Source organism: Mirounga angustirostris, unplaced genomic scaffold (assembly GCF_029215605.1).
Source record: "Mirounga angustirostris isolate CCGP_5_RB_7025 unplaced genomic scaffold, mMirAng1.0.hap1 SCAF_6, whole genome shotgun sequence".
Classification (NCBI taxonomy): Eukaryota; Metazoa; Chordata; class Mammalia; order Carnivora; family Phocidae; genus Mirounga; species Mirounga angustirostris.
Window position 1 is genome coordinate 31,074,237 of NW_026991714.1, and position 22,739 is coordinate 31,096,975.

Here is a 22,739-nt window from a genome sequence, read left to right on the forward strand (position 1 = left end):
AGCAAGTTCAGAATTGATCACCACTTTAAAATTCATTTAAAAATACATACTTGGATATTTACCTAGACTACAAGTACAAAACTGGCCAAATATGTTTTGTGACACAACTTCATAACTGATAATGATACAATGAAGAATTATTTTGAAATATTTACTAGTTCCATAACTATAAGTCTCTCTTCTGTTCTGTAAATAAGTTAATAATGTCTGCTTTAACTATGTTGCAATATTAAGTGGGACAAACTACAAAGGCAAATAGTTAAATAATACATTTAAAATGGAATGATCTTGATAACTGAGTAAATTTCTCATCATATATCAAGAAGAGCACACACCTGAAATTCCGCCAGAAAAAGTCTTCCTTCATCAGCAATCTTCCTCTTGTAAGTTTCCAATAAAATATCTGCATGGATTGGCTCCACACTCATCAGTTGTTTTTCATCATCTTTAAACATATTAAGGATTCATGACCAGGGTTATGTCTATCTTTCAAGTGTTCACACAAATTTCATTAAATTTGTAGCTTAGATTAACACTTTGCTTCCTTCCTCCTCACACATATTCTACCTGGAAAATCTCACTCACCTACAAAGATTCACTTATAAAGCCATGACTTCTAAATGTTGTGCTCCAGCCCTCTTCTGGGCTTTATATTAACCTTTCAGACTGTCTCCCAGATTTTCCATACAGTTATCCCACATGTACCTCAAAGTCAAAACGTTAAAAGTAAAAATTATGTTTCCTTGACTCTAGTATTTCAAATCTCAGTAAACAGGATCACCATTCACAAACTAATTTAAGACTGAAACTTCCACGTGATCCAAGATTTCCCTCCCCATATCCAAGTCCAAGTAGGTCACTGGGTGCTTTCAATCCCTTTCAATCCCTCATCCATGTAACTACATCCTCCGAACTCCTCTCCTTGTCTTAGTTTTTCCTCATGCTGATTTATTTTAAACTGCCCCAAAATTAGTCTTCTGAAATACAAATGTGAGCATGTAACTCTACTTGTTAAAAAATTATAACACTATTATTAGTGTTCCATTGCCTAAATCTAAAGTTTAAATACTTAATGTAATATAAAAATTACTGTACTTATGTGTCTATATTATAGCTATTATATTTTCCTTTTTCCTTTTTTAAGTTATTATGAAATTTTGTAAACATACAAATAAGAGAATATGATTAATACCCTGATACTCAGGACTCAGCTTCATTCGATATTCCCTTTACACTAAGCTATGAACAAGTTGTGCTTATCTGTTATGCTTCCAGGGTATGAAACACATTATATGCCATGCTTTTTTAATAACTTAGTAAGGAGTAAAAATACATATTAACCATAAAGAGCTGCAGTTGTATATGGCTCCTAAAAAATAACAGTTTCAGAAGAATAAGAGAATGTGAACTGTCATACATATAAAAAATAATTTTCTTCTATTCACGTTAATGTTCTCTATCAGGTGAAGAAAAAAGATGTCTATTAGGGTTGCACATTTTTCTTATTGTCTGTGGAAATTTTCTATCCAAATACTCTTATCAAATTAGCCACGTGCAGTTGCTTCTTTGGGTTGTTGGGAATCTCTGATATTCATTCATTCTGAACGTAGGGCCACCTTTGAGGTTTTATGGAGTCTGGGTAAGTTCTAATGCATGCGAATGGACAATTAGTATCAACTTTGAGATAAAAGTCTTCTTTGACACTTCCTAGTCTGCCTTGACACCTTGAAATTGATTCCTCTTCTCTGCTCAGGACCTTGTTATTCTTGTGCTCTTCATTCTTTCCTCAGTCTAAATTTTCAGAACATTTTACCTCATTCATGCATGTATTTATTGACATGTTTTGAATTCCATATACTCAGATAGGTACTGGGGATAGAGCAGTGAAATGAGAAAGAAAAATCTCCCTATCTTCATATCCCTATCTTACATTCTAGTTAGGGGAGGGGAGTTAACAAACAAATAAAATATACAATACAATATCAAGTAGTGATAGATTTTGCAATGGGAAATAAAGTTGAGGAACTCTAAAGAACCAACCCTAATGCTTTTGCCTACTGATTTGGTACCTGCTCTTACAGAGGGAAACCCTTTGGAGACAAATTAAAATAAGACAGAGGAGTTCTTAAATTTTTGCTGTCTTGAATATGAGAAAACAAATCATTTTCTTTACTGTAAACATAGTTTCAATCTTTATCTCCATCCCTTCTTACTGGATCAAAAATCACATTTAAAAATTTAAAGAAATAATGTAAAAGTTGAAAAAGAAGAGAAAAAATGGAATTCCTTTTTCTCTCCTAAGTCAAATTGCAATTTTGTGCTGTGCCCATAAATGAGCCTTTAGTGGAAAAGCCACATCCCACCCTTGCAGAGACTTGAGCACACTTACTACCTCCTCCTCTATGAGACTTTCCATCTGTTCATCCATCCACCACTCCCTCATTTGTTGATCTAATGTCTTCCCCAATCTTAGAAGACCCAGATGCCTGCCTTTCCCACTCATAGTCTTCTATCTTTCCATGGAACCATACACATTCCATCACTATGGCATTTACCAAATTGCTGTCATATTTGTTGATATTTTTGTCATCCTCTATTAAATTTTAAAACCTTTAAGAGCAGAGTCTGTTACTTGGTCACTGCCATATTTTCATTGTTGGCACAATATTTGGCATAGAAAATTCATAGTACTTACTGATCTAATATATATATATTATAGAGATATATATTATATATATATTATATATTATACTCTATATACTCTCTCTCTCTCTATATATATATATAGAGAGAGAGAGAGAGAATGAACTTAAGATTCATCATTGTATCAACAGAGGAAGTCCAGATTATATTTTTTAAAAATGTTGAATTCTTATTTAAAATGAATGGATTCAAATGTGAAGGGGATATTCACCAGTAAAAAATATGTATACTTACCCCTTTCAACAAGTATAACCTCTTCTTCCATATTGCTGTGAAAATAAAAAATGTAAGGTTGTTTTATTATTATTATTTTTTAAGAAACACAGAGTAAAGTTGGGATTCAATTTATATTTACTGAATGTATTGAAGGAAGGAGGGAGTGGGAGCAGGGAGAATAGAGAGGAAAGGAGAGGAAGAAGAGAGAAGAGGGAAGAGGAAGGGAGGAAGGGGAGGGGGGAAGAAGGGGAGGGGGGAGGAATGAGTATGGCAGGGGAGGGAGGAAAGAATGAAGGAAAGGAGATGGAGGAGAGAGAGAGGAATAAAGAAAAAGTAAGGGAGGAAGAAACCAACCAGGAGTTGTCTTCTAAACTCAGTTAAGACTAAATTTTTTATTTTAAAATTCTTGTTTTTCATAAAATGTAGTTGTTCCTGGCCAAGGGAATATATACAATTCCTTAGATAGTTCTCTCTTTTCTTTTTGCCTTTATCATTTCTAGATCCCTCGGACCTACTTTGTACTAAAAGAATAAATATCTATTCTTTTCATTGACTATTATTTTTAAAAATCCATAACATTATTAGTAAATGTAGAAAATATTTGTATTTACTATAAACCAAGAAGACCACACTAAGTTTTTGATCAAAAGTCACTGATGAACAAAAAGACAAAAAACAAAACAAAAAGAGGGCGCCTGGGTGGCTCAGTTGGTTAAGCGACTTGCCTTCGGCTCAGGTCATGATCCTGGAGTCCCAGGATCGAGTCCCGCATCGGGCTCCCTGCTCGGCAGGGAGTCTGCTTCTCCCTCTGACCCTCCCCCCTCTCATGTGCTCTCTCTCTTTATCTCATTCTCTCTCAAATGAATAAATAAAATCTTAAAAAACAAAAAGTCACTGATGAACTGGACTTCTTGCTACTTCTCATTCTTTACTTAACTGGTTCTAAACTTGCACCATAGATGGATGCTTTCATCATTATTACTATTATTTTTCATTTTGAAATCAACTCTTACCTGGACCTCTTGTTGCGCAGGTCATAGATTTTATAGAGAACATAGAGCAGGCATAAGAATGTCACAATGATCAGAAATACCAGAAATATAATCAATGCTCTAGAATTATCTAGAAATGAAAAATAACACATGAATAAATCTTATTATGTCAAATATTTTACTGGGTTTTGAATATCACCTTTAAAGTACTTTCATTTTCATGTGTTCATTTCTTTTAAGACTTTCAAAAAAATAAAACTTTTAGAATGAGACCAAATACAATAAATTCTTGATTTTGTGTATTTTGCCTATATTATTCAAAACAAATAAAAACACCTAATATTTTAAGGGAACAATTAGAATATAGAAGAGAAACTCTCTTTTCTTCCACAAAATACTGTTCCTTTATGCAACACTATCATTTAAACTTAATTCTCTTTCTTTCAGTCATTCCATTTTGAAGGGATAAGAGAGGTAATCTAGTTATTACAAATCTCAGAGAAAAACTCATATAGTTTAACTTTTGCAGAAGCAGATAGCCTCCTAAAGGGATCAGAAAGACTTCTGTCCTACACAGATAAAATTTCCCACCTACTCACTAAGGTATAAAATCAATTAACCAAGGGACAAAAATTGTTTCATTCTACCATTAAGATTACTTATCCTGATGTAAATTTTCACCAAAGTTTAACATGAAATCATGCCCTTCCCAAGAGAGAAGGCAGAGAAAAGAGAATGCTAGAGGAAAACACAGGCAGTAACCTCTTTGACCTCAGCCATAGCAACTTCTTACTAGACACATCGCCAGAGGCAAGAGAAACAAAAGCAAAATGAATTATTGGGACTTCATCAAGATGAAAAGTTTCTACATAGCAAAGGAAGCAATTAACAAAAATAAAAGGCAGCCTATGGAATGGGAGAAGATATTTGCAAATGACATATCTGATAGAGGTTTAGTATCCAAAATCTATAAAGAACTTCTCAAACTCAACACCCCCCCCACCAAAAAAAAAGAATCCAGTGAAGAAATGGGCAGAAGACATAAATAGACATTTTTCCAAAGAAGGCATCCAGATGGCTAACAGACACATGAAAAGATGCTCAACATTATTCATCATCATGGAAATGCAAGTCAAAACCATGATGAGATAACACCTCACACCTGTCAGAATAACTATAATATTAACAACACAGGAAACAATAGATATTGGTGAGGATGAGGAGAAAGAGGAACCCTCATACTCTGTTGGTGGGAATGCAAACTGGTGGAGCCACTCTGGAAAACAATATGGAGGTTCTTCAAAAACCTAAGACTAGAACTACCCTACCACCCAGCAATTGCACTACAGGTATTTACCCAAAAGATACAAAAATACAGATTTGAAGGGGTGCATACACCCTAATGTTTATAGCAGCATTATCAACAATACCTAACTATAGAAAGAGTCCATGTGTCATCAACTGATGAATGGATAAAGAAGATGTGGTGTGTGTGTGTGTGTGTATATATATATATATATATATATATATATATATATATATATATATATGTATATGCATGCAATGGAACATTACTCAGCCATCAAAAAGAATGAAATCTTGCAATTTACAATGATGTGGATGGAGCTAGAGTGCTTAGTGAAATAAGTCAGTCAGAGGAAGACAAATACCATATGATTTCACTCATATGTGGAATTTAAGAAACAAAACAGATGAACATAGGGGAAGGGATGGAAAAATAAGGTAAAAACAGAGAGAGAGAGGCAAACCATAAGAGACTCTTAACTATAGAGAACAAACTGAGGGGTGCTAGAGGGGAGGTGAGTGGTGGGATGGGCTTAATGGGCGATGGGCATTAAGGAGGGCACTTGTGATGAACACTGGATGTTATATGTAAGTGATGAATTAGTAAATTCTACTCCTGAAACCAGTACTATGCTCTATGTTAAACTAACTCAAATTTAAATAAAAACTTGGACAAATTTTTTAAAAAATAAGTAAAAAATAGATGTTATCAAAGTAAATAAGAAAGTAAAATTTTATTTAAATAAAGGTAGAAAATAATAATAACCCTCTGGGAGGGTCACAGAATGGTTCTCCGACCACCATGCAACACTGCCAGCCTCCCTCGCTGGCGCCCTGTGTTTCCCGTTCTGTGTCTCTCTGAGTGAAGCGGTCTCACGTCTGGCCTCTTAATTTGTGAGTGTGAAATGTCCAGTTGCATCTATGACCCCCAAGAGTAGGTGCTGCAGCTATAAGCTATCTGCATGCTTGGGAAAAAAAATAATTCAATGAAGCTGTTTTTATTGTAAAGAACTATAAAAGAAAAGTACTTATATGGAAATAAAATCAAAGCGATCTGGCTGAATTTGGTGGGCATTTCATACTGGGAGCTTTTAGCTTAAACCTCTGAGCAGAAAGAACTAAAACTTTACATGGGCCTTAGGAAAGCAGCTTGGAACATGAGTTTTATATCTTTCTTCTTTTGAAAGACTTCCGAAAATAAGGCATTAGTCCTTGTGCAGATGCATATGTGAGGAAGAGAGTAAGACTGAGGCACTGCAATGATAGCATTAGAAACCGCCTACGGTTGATAACACAACACATAGAGATTTAAATAATTTAATTTAATTTACAAGCCAACAAGCAGAGAAACTTAAAACAATGAACTAAGTCTTCTTCCTCCATAGGATCAGATCAATGGGCAAGGTTAATAACTCTAGAAAGAGTAGAAGCTAATATTCTTGACATATATGGAGGGAACTATAAGGAGAGCCGAAAATAGAAATGGTGAAAAGTGGTCGTCTCAGGGAGCAGGACAGAGAGTGGGGTGTGCTGACAGGTACCTGGTTATTTTCATTATTATGATGACATTAAATTTAAGTGATTTTTTTTCTCTCTGCAACTTTATTTTGATTAAAATATGTAAAATATTAATGATAAAAAATTAAATAGCCATATTGTCATTAAGCATTATCTTCGCTTTAGTTAGATAAATCAGGACAGATCTGTATCTAATGCTTGCTTCTACCAAGCGTACCTTGGATTGACAGAATAAGATAGAATAAGTAACAATCTCTAAAACAGTACATCAAACAAACATGTTTTGTAAACAAACATGAAAAGTGTCATAAACCTAATCATAATTTAAGTCTCTACAGATAAATCCTCTTATGAATTATTTTATGAAATCAACAATCCTTTAATAATTGAACCTCCTAATTGAGTTTAAAATACTGTATTTTACAGGGAACAAACTGATGGTTGTCTATGGGAAGAGGGGTGAGAGGATGAGAAAATGGGTAAAGGGGAGTGGGAGGCACAAGCTTTCAGTAATGAAATGAATAAATCACTGGAATAAAAGGCACAGCATAAGCAATATAGTCCATGATATTGTGATAGTGTTGCATGAAGACAGATGGGAGCTACACTTGCAGTGAACATAGCATAAAGTATAGAGTTGTTAAATCACTGTGTTCTACACCTGAAACTAATGTAACATTGTGTGTCAACTATACTCAAATAAAAAATTAAAAATAAAATAAAATATTGTATTTACCTATACATGTTTTTACAGGCAACTTAAAATATTATGTTTATGGAAAATATATGAACATTTAAAAATTAAATAGAAGTATAAATGAAAATAAAGCTTTGTAAGTGTTAATATATATTTTGATATAAAATATAATAAGTAGCTCTGTAATGACTTACAAGATGTTGATTGAGAAACACTTTGTGCAGTTCCATTAAAGTCCCCATTGTTATAGTAGACCTGAATTTCAGTAGTAAAAGGGAAAATAGTTTTCTAATGTAAATTTGTTTATCATAATGTAACACACACATTACTTCTCATAAAATGCTGTTTATTTTAATTTAAAATATACAGGTTAACTTTAAAGACTGAAACCAAGGTTAGGTCAATATTTTGTTATCAAATATTTTTTAAAGAAAATATTTAACAGTGAAAAAGACAAAGAAATCTCAGCCTATTTGCTATAATAATAATAATAATAATAATAATGGTTATAATCAGCAAGAATAAGTGAAACTGAAGGAATAACACCCAATACATCAAAATATTCAAATCTTAAAGTTAAAATTCCCTATCTAATATCTTTACATTTTATTTAAAAGGGAAATTTTATCATATACTGTTTATAAGAGTTATAAATAAAATGCACATATAATTTATAAAAATAAATAGAATATAAAAATCACAATACTTATATTTATAAAGTATAAACATACTTAGTTCACAAGGGTTAAAATGATAAAGATTGATACCCCCAGGGTACAGATGCAGGGTATAATCTACAGTGTTGACCTAACTGGCATAACTACCTGTGTCTCATAATATTGAATACAAATAAAACCAACACAATTTAGTGATACAAGGGAAGCTGAAAGGAGCAAGAAAGCAATAAGAAGCTTTGGCAAAAAACAAATTTGAGGAAAAATAAATCTGAATAGTATTATTAAAAGATAAACATGGCAAATTTAGAAAATATATATCTAAGTTTTTATCCTTCAGTAAAATTTAGCAAATATAGTACTCACAGAATATTTATAAACATTCATTATACATTGAGCTATAAAAAATACTTTATAAATTCCCAAAAGTAGGAATTGTAAAAACTAATTATCTTTTTTTTTTTAGTGGTGGGGTAAAATTTAAACTTTATAAATGAATATTCTTTTTTTTATAAGTTTTTCTTCTTTTTTTAATTATTATGTTAAGTTAATCACCACACATTACATCATTAGTTTTTGATGTAGTGTTCCATGATTCATTGTTTGCGTATAACACCCAGTGCTTCATGCAGAACGTGCCCTCTTTAATACCCATCACTAGGTTAACCCATCCCCCCACCCCCCTCCGCTCTAGAACCCTCAGTTTGTTTCTCAGAGTCCATAGTCTCTCGTGGTTCATTTCCCCCTCCGATTTCCCCCCCTTCATTCTTCTTTTAAAAGCTAATAATTAATAACAATAAAAATCCAAGCACCAGAAATGTAAAAACACTCTCTTTAAAAACAGATAAATTAAAAACTCTTCCCAATTGCAATTATAAATTCTTTGGAAATTATCAATAAGAACATTCTACTCTAAAAATCCACTCATTAAATTTTATGTCAGTCATTCAAAAATTAGTAATAAATAACACAGACATGGGATACAGTCAAAATTTTACCAAAGGACAGTTCATAGCTTTAATTCTTTTGTTTTGTTTTGTTTTTAGATAATAAAAAAAGAAAGAAATGGACAAAAAGCACTTTCAATCCCAAATTACCAGAACATAAAAATAAATCTACAAAAAAGAAGAGTAATAAATTAACAATGATAAAAACAACTTTATTAATCTATTAACCAGAGATTACAATGATGACTAAAGCTAAAATGATTGGTCCCTCGTGATAACATAAAATGATGTAGTGGAAACAGAAAAAAACATGAAAATGAATTATGATGGTACATGCAATGAAGAAAACAAGAGACAATCTTTTCAAGGGTGGGGAAAAGAATGGATAACTAAATAATCGTATACTAATAAACATTTTAAGAATTTTTGTGATAATTTTTTTTTCTCTAAGTTACCAAATTACCCTTCCCGTAACAGTATATGAAGTGACTGCTCTTAAGTCTCACAATACTGGGCATGCCCTTCTTTTTCTTTGATGTTTAGTAGGTGAAATATGGTATTGACATCTCTTTTTGTTTTAATGGGGTTTCTTTATTTACTGTTGAAGATAAATATAGTTTTTATTGTTGCTGTTATTGCTCTTGTGGTAACATACTTTTTACCTCCTTTGCCCAGTTTTATTTGGGGAAGGTTTTGGATATTAGTGATATTAAACTCTTTGTCATATGAGTTGCAAATTTTATTTCTAGTTTGCAGTTTACTTTTTATTTTTATTTATAACACTTTAAGTGATACACAATTTTTCCTTTTATTTTTTATTCAGCCAAATTTATCAGTTTTATTTCTGATTTGACGGAGATTTAAACAGTCAATAGTTGACTGTTCAATATAATGTTGACAACTGGCTTCATATCCTTTACCACTTAAATGTTTATATATATAATAATTCTTAAAATACATGTAAATTCCCTTTGACCCAATACATTTATTTCCAGGAATTTATTTAAACAGAAATGATTGGAGACACATTCAAAGATTTTGCTATTTACCTGTAAGTGTGTTTATTGATTGTTGTTTATAACAGAGATGAAAACAAGCACAGTTAATAGAATGTGATAAAGCCATATGATAGAATCTTATGCAACCATTAAAAATTGCATAGTAGCAGAATATTTAACATGGAAAATGTCCATGATATAGTGATATATGAAAAACTGTGTGTTCAAAATGTTGATAACATATATGCTGAATATATATATATATGCATTACATGTTACGGAAGTTGTGAGGTAATGGAAAATATATATAGGTCTTTGCCCTTGGTTCCTGGCACAGAACTCCTGAAACCCTTATAATTTCCCTGGTGATAGGAGTGTCTTTCATTCTAACGAGATGACTGGGTGGGCTCCTGGATGGTTCCTGCATAAGGGTCAGTCATTGGAAAGATAAAGCCATGAGTAGAAGCTTGGAATTTTCAGTCTTGCCTCCCATTCTCTTAAGAAGGTAGAAGGGCTGAAAATGAAATTAATGATTGATCACATCTACATGATGAAGCCTCCTTAAAATCTCCGAAGAACAAGGTTTGGGGAGCTATCAGGTTGCTGAACACATCCACATCAGGAGGGTGATGCACCCCAACTTCATGGGGACAGAAGCTGCTGTACTTGGGGCCTTCTCAGACATCACCCTATTATCTCCTCATCTGACTGCTCATCTGTATCCTTTATCACTTCTTTTAATAAACTGGTAAACATGAATAAGTATTTCCCTGAGTTCTGTGAGCCACACAAACAATCATACCTCAGGAGAGCCTGATTTGTAGCCAAATTGAACAGAAGTTGAGGATAACCTAGGGACCAACTACTTGCAATTGGCATCTGAAGTGGGGTGGGAGGAGTCTTGTGAGACTAAGCCCATAACCAGTGGAATCTGCCACTGTCTCGAGGTAGATAGTGTCAGATTTGACTTAAATTGTAGGACACCCAACCGGGGCCACGAAGACTCGCTTGATGTGGGGAAAAACCTCCACAGATCTGGAGACCAGAAATGTAGTGTTGCATGTGAATAGCACAGGAGATTCACAGAGAAGAACACACAAGAGAAGACTGAACTGAGGTTTTTCCCTATGACCAGGACAAAGACAGTCTTTTCATTTTAGAAGTACATTCACAAAATATGATCAGTACACAGTAAGTTTACAGATGAGTTTTTTAATTCTCTGTATTCACTGGTATTTCCTAATATTTATTTCTACTATTTTCTAACCTCAGTGTACCTGTAAAAATATTTTGTAACTAAGAAAGTCATGTTAATAAAGATAAAAAGTCAAGGTAAATTTAAAAATTTGACGAAGTAATAATCGACTACATAAAATGTTGTGCTTTTTGTCACAGAAGCAATAATTCTACTATAAATAAATCATATTGAAGGTAAAAAATATTCCAACAAAGTATTTGCTTGACACCACTGTTTTTAGAACTAGGGATGCAAAGTTTGGAGTTAAACATTTAAGACTTTAAATGTGATTTCATTAGACACAGTTTCTCAAGCACACATGAACACTGGTCTTAGTATGATTTAAGTATGATGTAACAATCATTACAATGCATATCAGTCCTATAGTGATTATAGAAATTATAATCTTACCTCAAATTCATATTTTGTTAAATATTGAAGATTGTTTAGAAAGAAGTCACAAGTTTTTTTTTTATCCCTTTGAACAAAACTACCTCCAATTTTGACTTCCAGATGGTAGTAGCCATTCCCGGGGCCATTAAAGTTGATAGGAGACTCACAAGCCACAAGTATACTATTATCTGACTTCAGTGAAGCACGTAAGTTCCTGACTTCACTTGGAGCTATCAAAATGAAGAAAGATTTGTTACTTTAATCACTTTGTAAATGCATATTTAAATCACTTGGCAATACATGTGTACAATATAAATTATTTTAAGTGTTAATTTGGGAGTTATAGATGAGGAGATTATAATAGTACATCCATCAAAACGCCGTAACAAAACATCTAAAAATAAACCACCTAGTCATTCAATGAATATTAGCTTATATGTTGTACTTGAAGTCATGAGTGTCTATGCCATCCCCTAAGGGGAGTATATAGAATTAGAGAATAGAAGGAAAGAGAGGGAGGTGAAGGGGAGGGGAAGAAAGGGGCAGGGAGAAAAAAGAGGATGATATAGGGACCCTGAAGGCCTATATACAGTCCAGCACCACCATTTTTTTTTTAGATTTTATTTTTAAGTAATCTGTACACTCAACATGGGGCTCAAACAATCCCAAAATCAAGAGTTGTACACGGTACCGACTGAGCCAGCCAGATGCCCCCAGCTTCTCTGTTCTTGAGATGCTTCCATCATCATAGTAACCACCTACCTGGCTGCATTCTTCAGGAGCAGGATTAAATTATCTTTGTTTTCCGTGACTTCACAGAAATTTAGAAAAATAACAAAACCATAAAGTTCAAGGATCTGGACTTTTAAAACCAGAACCTAAATGACCTTAAATTTCACTAAGAACATTCTGCATCCAGCCCTGAATGAGACAATTTTTCTTCATGAGCCTGGTGCCAGTTAGGGTTTCTGGGGCTGCGGATACTGCCTTACACAGGGGCAATTTCTTCCTTCCTGGCTTAATGGAGTTAACACTCACCTCAGAGACAGATCTAACTTTAGATCTTGGAAACTATGGAGACATCATACAGGTGGCAAGAGGCAAATGGCTTTGAAAGGAAACCTCAAATGGAAAATATGCCATAAAATAAAATAGTAGGTAGTTCAGTGTAACAAAGAGAAGAAAATGCCAATAAAATGTTATGTTTTATAGGATGTTTTGTCAGGTAAGCTGAGGTTAGCAAGTGAACGCTTTGCTTTCAAAGTGAGACATTATTAGCTGTCTGGTTACAGTTAATATTTCTAGATAATAAAGAAAACAATAGATAATGTATTTCTATCTAAGTTGATTAGGTACCTAAATTGCCTGAAAAACTGTACCAGTTAATATGCCTTCTGCTTCATTCTTACAATTCTATGATGATGTATGTAGTATACAGAGAACCCAGGATAACGTTTTTAAATTACTGTGTTTTAAATCACTATAAACCCTGGATGTTAACAAATGTGCCACGTCAATGTGTTTCCCAAATGAAGCACAAAGATAGATAGCAAAGTTCATACTTTGCTCCTTGCCTTTCACAGAAAGAAGCAGCAAAGCTTACAACTAACCTTTTGTTTTTGTTCGAAAATCACATGTCACAGGATTTCCAACACGTTGCACTCTTCCAGTGGTGTAGGCCTTTAATGATACATGGTATTTGGTATAAGATGTCAAATTTCGCAGTTCATGTTGAGTGCTCTCTTTACGCAGATCACGGCATTTTTCGTCTTGGGGTAAATCATTTATAAAGTCATTAAAAGTCAGGATTGCCACATATTTAATTTGGTCTTTACATTAAATCATTTCGAGCCAACTCCAAACTGAGAGATTGAGAAATACATACATCCTTGGTGCTCAGAAGTACTGTATATACAGTTATCAGCAAATGTATTGAACAAATTCATTTATTATAAATAAACTCAAATACTCAAAAATATAATTTCATATAATTGATTTGAAACATAAAATATTTAACAAGTTCAAGTACATTTGTGAAGGTGGTCTTTTTCCTTTCTGAGAAAACACAGCCCACAGTGAATCTTATGAAAGTCTTGAGTTGTATTGTTTTAGAAAGAGTATTTTTTAGTGAGCCTTTTACTAATATGTAACCTTTAAATTTTGAACATTGGTATTAGCTACTGTTACGGATTTTAGGCACAGAATCTGTTTGATGACTAATAACTGCATCCACTCTGCCATCTTAATTTAAGCACTAAGTAATTCACGAGGGTTGCCACAGTGAGGGAAAACTGCACACTGGCCGAAAAACCCAAGCTTCATGGACAGAGGAGTGTGACCAAGTCAGTGTAAGGGATTAAACAAAAGCATTACAAATGAAAGAAGGAGCATTCTGAATGTAGGGACAAGCCTGACTAGGACAGCAGATTCTGGCCAGGGAAGCATATGGGAGGTAGGACCTTGTTTAAATATGTTTTGACATTCAAGCAGAAGAGTTAGCATTTGTTAAATTGAAAATTCACGAGTCACCATGTTTGAGTAGCCAAGTGACATCAATCAAGACGTATTAAAGGACAATCAAGATGTAATTAAAGGAAGATTAAAGTTGGCAGCATGATGCTGGGTAGCAGTTACAGTGATAATAGTAATAAAAATAATGAATAGATTATTCTATGTGCCAAGCACAATTTTACATGGTGTACATGAATTAATTAGCCATCACCACAACCCTATAGGTTGGCTCTCTTAGTTTCATCCAATTTTACAGGTGAGAAAACTGAACCATAGAAACATTAAGCAATCAGTCCATGGTCTCACAAGAAAGGAGGAACAGAGCCAGGATTGGACCCAGGCATTGAGGTTCCAGAGTCTATGCTCTTGCTTTCACCACTGTGCATACTGTCTGGTATGGAAGAAGGGACAAGGGTTTGAAGTGGGGCCAAGTTGTTTTTGATTTTGGATACTTCACTTCTCTGGTCCAGCTTGATGTGCCTATGGACTTGCAGAAACAGTATAAGAAAAGATCTAACATGCTAATTTCTTGTCTCAGTTACTTATCCATAATATCGAGATTATAATAATATCTCGACCTTACCATGGAATGCTAAATAATAAGTAAGATAAAGTGTCTCTTCTAACCTGATTAAATGTCTATTTTCTCAGAAATCCCCAAAGCTAGAGTTAATTGATTTATACCTGCCAGCTTAGTTCTACTCCTAGTGAGAATTCTCTTTGAGGGCAGGAAAGGTGTGAGCTCAAGAGAGGAGCATAACTCTCCCCCACCCCTCATTCACGGCTTCTGCTCACTCCTTATATGGGATCTGACTGCTAGAACAATATCAGTTAAAATCTAAGCATCAAGATGCTATTCTCAGGGTCACTCTGGTTTCCATTCAGTGACCTAATTTTGTATGTTTGCATATGTAACCTGACGACCATTCTGTTTCGAAATGATTGATTTATGTAGTTCTGTAAAGCTTTTATCTTAGCTAATTTGACAAAAGTCAAATTATTAATTTAATTTTGAAGAATCCTCGTTCAAAAGATACTGCTGTTTGGGGATTAAAGTTTTCAGTGCTTAGAAAGGTGGTTCAGAATGTTCATTTCCGATTGCAAAGGTTTTCAAGATTTGGTTGAAATGCCAAAATACTTTATGTGAATATCTCTGCCTCCTCCACGTGTTTGAACACTTTTTCTCGGGACTCTGACAGCAGAAGTACAAACTGTATGGAACATGCTAAGGACTTATTTGACATAGTGCTTGAAATTTGTCTTTTCTTAGAGCAACAGAGACATACCTAACTTTCAAGTCATGCATGTTGACTGGAAAGGGTTAGAAAAACATTGGTTTCCTCACTTGTCATTCCTTTGTTTAAAAAAAAAAAATACCTCAGAAAATCCATTAACAACTTCCCAGACTACTCTAAAGTATCTACTTGAACACTATGGCAAATAGTATAAACGTGTTGATCCCCAAAGAATTTTGTGCTGGAAGGAAAAAAAAAATAGCTTTCTTCTTGGGAAAAAAAAAAAGGTAATACACAAAATTTCCAGCAACATCATTGTGGTCTTGAAGGGTGCCACTGGTTTCAGTAACTTTTGAAAATAGTACTCGGGGGCACCTGGGTCTCAGGGTCCTGAGATTGAGCCCAGCGTCGGGTTCCTCATTGAGCGTGGAGTCTGCTTAAGATTCTCCCTCTCCCGGGTGCCTGGGTGGCTCAGTTGGTTAAGCGACTGCCTTCGGCTCAGGTCATGATCCCGGAGTCCTGGGATCGAGTCCCGCATCGGGCTCCCTGCTCGGCAGGGAATCTGCTTCTCCCTCTGACCCTCCTCCCTCTCATGCTCTCTGTATCTCATTCTGTCTGTCTCAAATAAATAAATAAAATCTTTAAAAAAAAAAAAAAGATTCTCCCTCTCCCTTTGCCCCTCCCCCCTGCTCTCTCTCTCTCTCTCTCTCTCTTTTTCTCTCTGTCTCTCAAAAAAAACAATACTTCGGTTGCAACAAAACATAAACATCTCTTCCACATTATTGGGGGAATTTCTTGTCACTTGGTATCCTTAAGTTAATATAAAATACTGCAGTTTCTCAAAGTAGCTCATGCTAAAAACATGAACAACACAGTAGCCAAAAGAGTACAGTATATTGGGGATGTTCTAGTTTTTAGTCACGTCAGAGGCTGGAGAGCCCACAGGGAGTAGAAGCTGTTCTAAAATCAAGGCATATAGGTTGCCCATCACAGTCACTCTGTGGCTCTGTGGCTTTCCACTCCTGGGATTTATCTTTCCTGATATGGAATTAAATCTTATACAAATTACCTTTATCTCCCTTAGGGCAAAGAGTATAATTATGAAAAAAATCTTGAGGGGGTTTCCAAGTGAGCAGCACTATGTCAGTTGCACTTCCAACAAGGCACGTAAAATTCTGAGGTGAGCCTGGACCTGTGAAAAGAATAAGAATATAAAATATGAGAAATAAGAAAGGGAATAAAAACATTCTTCCCATTACAATTATGATTATCAATAACCATATTTTAACTATGAATTTTTTTTAGAGATCACTTAACAGAGGAAATGTCACTCTAATGTGGCACCGTGGACCTGAAAGAGTCAGCTGACCTGAAGACCTCTGAGAATACCCTCTTCCTCTCATATATATTATTGTTCAGCTATCCTGGGATTTCTAACTTTCACTGTGCTGAAAATCTGTCATTGGTAGTACTAGTAAACTTAACTGTCATTATTTGGAAGCTTCCAGTAACTAGTCATCATAACTTGAGATGAAGAATATAATAAATGCCTAGATCAAATTTATCAGGTATAATTTACATTAAGACACACTAATTTGAGGTAAAATGTATGACTTTGGACAAACACATGCATCTACATAACCACCACCACAGTCAAGACCTAGACTATCTCTATCAACCCCTCAAAGTTCTTCTGTGCCACATCCCAGTCAACTCAGCTCCGTTGCCCAATCCCAAACAGCCTCTGAACTGCTTTCTTTTACTATAGGTTGAATTCATTTATTCACCCATTTCACATAGATAAAATCAAATACTAAGTACTTGTTTTATGTCTAGCATATGGCGCTCAGTATGTTCTAGAGGTTCATTCATGTTGTTGCATGTGTCAGCAGTCGGTTCTTTTATTTCATGAGTAGTATTCCAAGAAACCAGTATTCCATTGTAAGGATATACCACATTTTATCTATCCATTCAACTGTTGTTGGGACATTAGGGTTGTTTCCAGACTCTTGGCTGCTATGAGTCAATCTGCTATGAATCTTTGTGTAGAAGTCTTTGTGTGACATGTTTTTTCTCTTTGGCAAATAACCTGGAGTAAAATTTTTAAGTTATTACCTTACATTCTCCACCAGTAGTATTGTCAGTCTTTTTAACGTTAGCCATTTTAGTGGGTGTGTAATGTCATCATCCTCTCATAGTTGTTTTAATTTGCATTCCCCAGATGACTAATGATATTGAGCATCTTTACACATGCTTATTGGCCATTTGCATATCTTCTTTTGTGAAGCATATGTTCAAAATGTTTGAGTATTTTTAATTTGGTCAGTCGGTGTCTTATTTTGTATTTGGAAGAGTTCCCTATATATTCTGGGGAAACTTCTTTTGTTGAAAAATTAATTGTGGATATTTTCCTATAATATATGGATTGATTGCTTTTTATTTCCTTAATGGCTTTATTTGAAGAGCAGAACATTCAATTTTCATAAAGTTTAATTTATAAAATTTTTCTTTATGATTCTTCCTTTTTATGTCCTAAGAAATCATTGCCTGCACCAAAATAGCAAAGGTTGTTTTTTTTCTAAGGTCTTTGTCTAGACATTTTATAGTTTTAACTTTAGTGTTTAGGTCTGCAATCCACTTTGAGTTAATTTTTGTGTTTGTTGAGAGGTAAAGACTGATGTTCATTTTTTCTTCTATAGGGATACCTGGATCATTTGTTGAAAAAAACTACCCTTTCCCATATTTTTTATAAAGTATATTTTTTATTTATAAAAAATTTCCTAGGATTTCTATTTTGTCACATTGATTTATAAAGATTGCAATAATTTTAGTACTTAATATTCAAAAAATATTACATTTTTTTAGGTGTGCTGGGGACATAATTTTAATGTAGTTTTATTTTTCTTCTTGTGATTTTGTTTTGGAGAGTAATCAGGAGTCATATTGGGGCAGTTCCCTTAATCCTTAGCTAACCCTTCCATATAACATTTAGAATCATTTTAGTATGGTCTTTCAAAAGTTCTGTGATATTATCCTTAATAAACAAGTTCAGTAATGTGACGGACTGCAAGATCAACACAGAAAATAAATAGTATGTCTATATACTAGCAATAAACAATCTGAAAATTAAATTAAGAAAATATTACCATATAAGCAAGAATAAATATAAAACTAGAAATAAATTTTAAAAAAAGAAGTGCAAAACTTATGTACTGGAAACTACAAAAAAAATTTTTAATACATTAAAGAAGACAAATTAATGGGAAGACACGGCACATTCATGGACTGGAAGACTAACATTTTTGAGATGGCATTACTCCCTAAATTGATTTATACAGGCTCAATGCAACCCCTATCAGAATTCTGACTGGCTTATTTATAGAAATTGACAAGTTGATCCTAAACTTCACGTGTAATTTCATGGAAACTTGAATAACCAAAACAATTTTGAAGAACAAAGTTGAAGGTCACAATTTCTGATTTCAAAACTTATATAAAGCAAGAGTAATACTAACATAAGAATAGACATGTAGATCAATGGAATAAAGCTTAGAGTCCAGAAATAAGCCCATCATTACGGTTAACTTTTGACAAGGGTGGCAAGGATATTCAATGGGGAAAAGATAATCTTTTTAGCAAATGGTCCTAGGACAAGTGGACAGTCATATCAAAAGTATGAAACTGAACTCTTACCTCACATCATATACAAATATTAACTCAAAATGGATTAATAGTGTTACATTTAGGAGATAAAACTATAAAACTATTAGAAGAAAACATAGGAATAAATCTGCATGACTTTGGATTTGGCAATGAGTTTTAAAGGTGACACCAAACCATAAGCAAAAGGGTAAAGTTGATAAGTTGGACTTCATCAAAATTAAAATCTTATAAGTTTCAAAAGTTATCAACAAAGTAAAATGACAACCCACACAATGGAAAAAGATATTTGCAAAGCATATGTCTGACAAGGGACTTGTGTCTAGAACATATAAAGAACTCTTATAACTTAATAAAAAAGATTTTTTAAAATTAGCAAAGGATTTGAATAGATAAAAGATATACAAATGGCCAATAAACACCTGAAGCCATGCTCAAAATCATTAGTCATTAATCCAAATCACAATGAGATACCACTTTATATCCACTGGGATGACTATAATAAAAAAGAGAGACAATAATGAGTGTTGGTGAAGATGTGGATGGATAAATTAGAACCCTCACGCATTGTTCATGGGAATGTAAAGTGATACAACCACTTTGGAAAACAGATTGGCAGTTCTTCAAAATTCAGAACATAAGGTTGCCATATGATCCCCAAATCCAATCCTAGGCGTGAACACAAGAGTAATGAAACATAGGTCTATACAAAACTTGTAAATGAATGTTCATAGCAGCATTATTCATAATAACCAAAAAATAGAGACAACCTAATCAACTGATGGATGAACAAACAAAATAAGGCATATCCATACAATGGAATATTATCAGGCAATAAAAGAATTGAAGTATTGATACATTTTACAACATGGAAGCACCCTGAAAACATTATGCTAAGTGAAAGAAACCAGTCACAAAAGACAACATATTATATGATTCCATTTATATGAAATATCCGGAATAGGCAAATCCATTGGAGCAGAAAGTAGAGTGGTAGTTGTCTAGGTGTGGAAAGTAGGAGGGAAATGGGGACCGAATGCTAACAGATACGGGGTTTCTTTTTGGTGTGATGAAAATGTTCTAAAGTTCTAAAGTTGATTCTGGTGGTGATTGCACAACTCTTAATATAGTCTTAATATATTTTTAAAACACCGAATTATATACTTTAAATGGGTGAATCACAAAGTTGGTGAATTAACAACTGACACATCACAATCTCCAAACCCAAAGTTCATATTAGGGCTCATTCTTGATGTCATATATTCTGTACGTTTGAGCAAATGTATCAAATGACATGTACCCATGATTACAGTATCATGCAGAGTATGGTATCATGCAGCCTCTGATCTTTTTACTGCTTCCATAGTTTTGCTTTTTTCAGAATATCATGTAGTTGGAACCATACAATATGTAGTCTTTCCGGATTGGCTTCTTTCACTTAGTAATATGCATTTAAAGTTCTTTCATGTCTTCCCATGGCTTGACAACTCATTTCTCTTTAGTGCTGAATAATATTCCATTGTCTGGTTCTACTATAATTTACCCATTCACCTACCAAAGGACATCTTGGTTGCCTTGGTTTTGGCAATTATGAATAAAGCTGCTATAAACAGCTCTGGGTAGGTTCTTGTGTGGACATAACTTTTCAGCTCCTTTGAGTAAATACCAAGGAGTGTGGATTGTATGGAAATAGTATGTTTCGTTTAGCAGAAACCACCAAAATGTCTTCCAGAGTGGCTATACCACTTCGCATTCTTACCAGCAATGAATGATTTTGTTTTAGATTGCAACATTGTTCCACATGTTGCAAATATTTGATGTTGTGAGTATTTCAGATTCTGGACATTCTAATAGGCATGTAGTGTATCTCATTCTTGTTTTTGTTTGAATTTCCCTGATGGCATAGGAAGTAGAGCATCTTTTCATATTCTTATTTGTCATTTGTATATCTTTTTGGTGATTATATATTTTTAATACACTGAAGGATCCACTTTGCTAACACTTAATTTACTATTTAGTATCTGTGTTCACAGGAGAGATTGACCTATAGTTGCCTCAGTTTTACTCAAGTTGCAAATCCACTGAACATTAACCCTAAGCCTATCCTAAACCCTAAGAATAACCAAAATGAGTTGATAGATAACCATGTCTTCTATCCTGTTGAGTAGTTTGGATAAGATAGAAACTATCCATTCTTTGAACCTGTGGCAAATATTTCTTCACATTTTCTTAAGAACAGGTGAGGGAAGCAGACGGTGAGTGTGAAATGAGTAGAGAGACATTGGACTATAAATTTAATTCCAATTTTCTAACGCCTCCCAGGTAAATTTTCATAATTCATAAGTTCTATAAAATTATTCATCTTATCTAACTTTTCATATTGGATGCAAAGTTGTTTTATAATTTGTTAAATGTCTACTTTAAGAATTTTTTAAATCAATGGGGGGTTTCAGTTTTTGCTAGAGGTCTATTTTATTATTCTTTTTAAAAAAACAAGCCTTTAAGTTTGTGAATAAATTCTTAGTATAATTTTCTTCCTTCTTTCAATAACTTGGTACTCTAAACTTAGTGATGTTCTCCCTTCTATCATTTTTGCATTTATTGTTTTGGTTCTTACAAGCACTCTCCGTTGATTGTCACTCAGCATACAGCAAAATGATAAAATTTCTCCTAAAATATCACTTGGTCTTCCTTCAGACTATGAAATTCCTCCACAATATGTCTTTACTCAAATCTGAGTATCTGTGTTTCAAAAGGTAAACTGAGGCCATTTGTATTTATGGCGACTTTTGATATATTGTGTGGCATATTTCTGCTATCTCACCTATTGCTTTCTACTAGTATTTCTTCTCTCCCTTTCTCATTCCCTCCCTGCCACTTCCTCCTCCTCCACCTCCTCCTTCTCTCTCCCTCTCTCATTCTCTCTCTCTCTCAATCTCTCTCTCTCTTTTCCTCCTCCTCTTCTTCCTCCTCTTTCCTCTCCCTCTGCTTCTTCTTCCTCCTTTTCTCCACTACCTTTTGCTCCTCTCTCTTTCTTCGGTGGGTAATCATAAATTGTCATACACATAATCAACATATTTTTTTCCTAGCAGATTCTACATTTCATTGGAATCTCCATACTTCCACCGAATAAGAGTGGAATTCTAGCACTGTTCCCTTCCTTCTCCCCTCCAGCTCCCAAATGCTATTATTTTCCAGAATGGCATTTTCCAACTGTTCTTAGCTATTATAATCTTGTTATTATTTATATTGCTGGCATTTTAGTCATGCTAACTATTATCTTGCCACCGATATTTAGATTTGCTGCTGTGTTTTAATAGCCTTGTGCTCACTTCTGTCAAAGGCAGGGTTTGATAGAGGGGCAGTGGGTGCAGTAGCCCACCAAGAAGGGAATGGTGCTCAGGAGAAAATGGGAAATGTGTGAACAAACCGGATCATCTATCTTGGTTTTGTTTCCACCATAAGCTCACAAGGGCCTACAATTTGCAGTTGAAAAAAACAAATAAAAACAAAACAAACACACAAAAAACTTGACAAAGGTTTGGATCTTCTGTCATTCATTTTGAAATTCTACTTTACAAACTGATACATATCTAATTTCTGAAACCCTTGCTCCAAATCTACAGCATCATTTTCTGTGATTCTCAAAGAAT

General features: G+C 34.2%; 1 protein-coding gene across 3 annotated transcripts in view; it reads right to left on the reverse strand.

Moving 5' to 3' along the window:
* The window catches only part of PTPRC (protein tyrosine phosphatase receptor type C), a 120,640-nt gene that overhangs the window by 24,474 nt on the left and 73,427 nt on the right, over positions 1 to 22,739 (reverse strand). For all 3 annotated transcript variants that reach the window (XM_045877086.3, XM_045877087.3, XM_045877088.3), the window contains 7 exons: positions 16,496 to 16,618; positions 13,291 to 13,449; positions 11,699 to 11,910; positions 7,626 to 7,686; positions 3,933 to 4,041; positions 2,938 to 2,972; positions 336 to 445 (listed from right to left, as the gene is read on the reverse strand). In XM_045877086.3, coding sequence (XP_045733042.2) covers positions 336 to 445; positions 2,938 to 2,972; positions 3,933 to 4,041; positions 7,626 to 7,686; positions 11,699 to 11,910; positions 13,291 to 13,449; positions 16,496 to 16,618 — 809 coding nt within the window. The remainder of the gene's footprint in view (positions 1 to 335; positions 446 to 2,937; positions 2,973 to 3,932; positions 4,042 to 7,625; positions 7,687 to 11,698; positions 11,911 to 13,290; positions 13,450 to 16,495; positions 16,619 to 22,739) is intronic.